We start from the raw sequence: 1051 nt of genomic DNA, 5'->3' as shown, positions 1-1051 counted from the left end.
TATGGTGCTTGCAGGTACTGGGCTGAAGAAAAAAATCCTTTGATCTGTTGTTGTTTTACTCACTGGCAGGACAAAGGCATTGACCTCAGGACTCTCCACCACATGGACACTCCAGGGGACCTGCGACACTTCCAGGATGTCCTTGTTTCTTTGTACCAAGAGCTGCACCGCCTGCTCCACCATCTGGTGAAGAGGGTGAGTGACGGGGAGAAGAAGCTCTGCAAACTCCTCCATGTACTAAAGAACAGAGGAGGTGACAGAGGTTACACAAATACTAGAAATCTGTAAAAATCTATAACCAACTTGAAGAAAAACATAGATTTAACGTTTATCAATGTTCCTCACAGCCTCTGAGGTCAGATCTGCCAGCTCCAAGTACGTCTCTCTGCTGAACACCAGCAGCCGGACCCGTCCCGTCAGTGGGCTCTCATCCAGGTGGGTTAGGAGGAGAAGGGCTACGATCAGTGAGGCAACGCTCCCCCCTGCTGCCAGGTGCCAGCGGTGCCCCTGGACCCATCTGCGCAGTAGCAGTCTGCGGTCGTGTGGTAAAGCTGCCCACCATTTCCTTATACTCCTGCACAGAGAGAGGACACCAGTCTGTCTTCAGGTGTAGCTCCATGCAGTACAACTGCTACACTGCACAGTAACAGTAAAAACAATGACCTGAAGGGCTGAAAAACAAGCTTCCTCTTCAAGAGAAACACAGAAAACATTACATCAATGTGCTGTCAAGAAAAACTTCTAAAATATTCTATGAACACCTTATGTGAATACTAAAATATTGAACTTATGCTTTTTATTAAACACGACAACTGCAGCCTAATGTTTGTAAAATTATGATGCACCGTGATGACATACAGTTTAAAAAAAACACCAGAGGTGGGCAGCGCTAATCCAAAAATTAGCTCCCCAATTTCTAAAGCGCTTATGAAAATATTTAGGTCCACAACTTCAAAAACACTTATGTCATAGAAAAACTAGTGGAAGCTAATTGTAAAGCGCAAGTTCAATTTGACACTTACTAGCTGGCAACAATTCATAATAATAATAA

The 1051-nt window shown here is 44.4% G+C and overlaps 1 protein-coding gene across 1 annotated transcript in view; it reads right to left on the bottom strand.

Moving 5' to 3' along the window:
• oma1 (OMA1 zinc metallopeptidase) overlaps positions 1-1051 on the bottom strand; it is a gene marked incomplete at its 3' end in the record, with an annotated part of 17740 nt that overhangs the window by 5028 nt on the left and 11661 nt on the right. Inside the window, 2 exon segments of the mRNA XM_014027832.1 lie at positions 64-237; positions 346-574. Coding sequence (XP_013883286.1) covers positions 64-237; positions 346-574 — 403 coding nt within the window.

The sequence above is a fragment of the Austrofundulus limnaeus genome, unplaced genomic scaffold (assembly GCF_001266775.1).
Source record: "Austrofundulus limnaeus strain Quisiro unplaced genomic scaffold, Austrofundulus_limnaeus-1.0 Scaffold688, whole genome shotgun sequence".
Classification (NCBI taxonomy): Eukaryota; Metazoa; Chordata; class Actinopteri; order Cyprinodontiformes; family Rivulidae; genus Austrofundulus; species Austrofundulus limnaeus.
The sequence above is the reverse complement of the archived record's forward strand: the minus strand, read 5'-3'. Positions and strand labels throughout refer to the sequence as shown.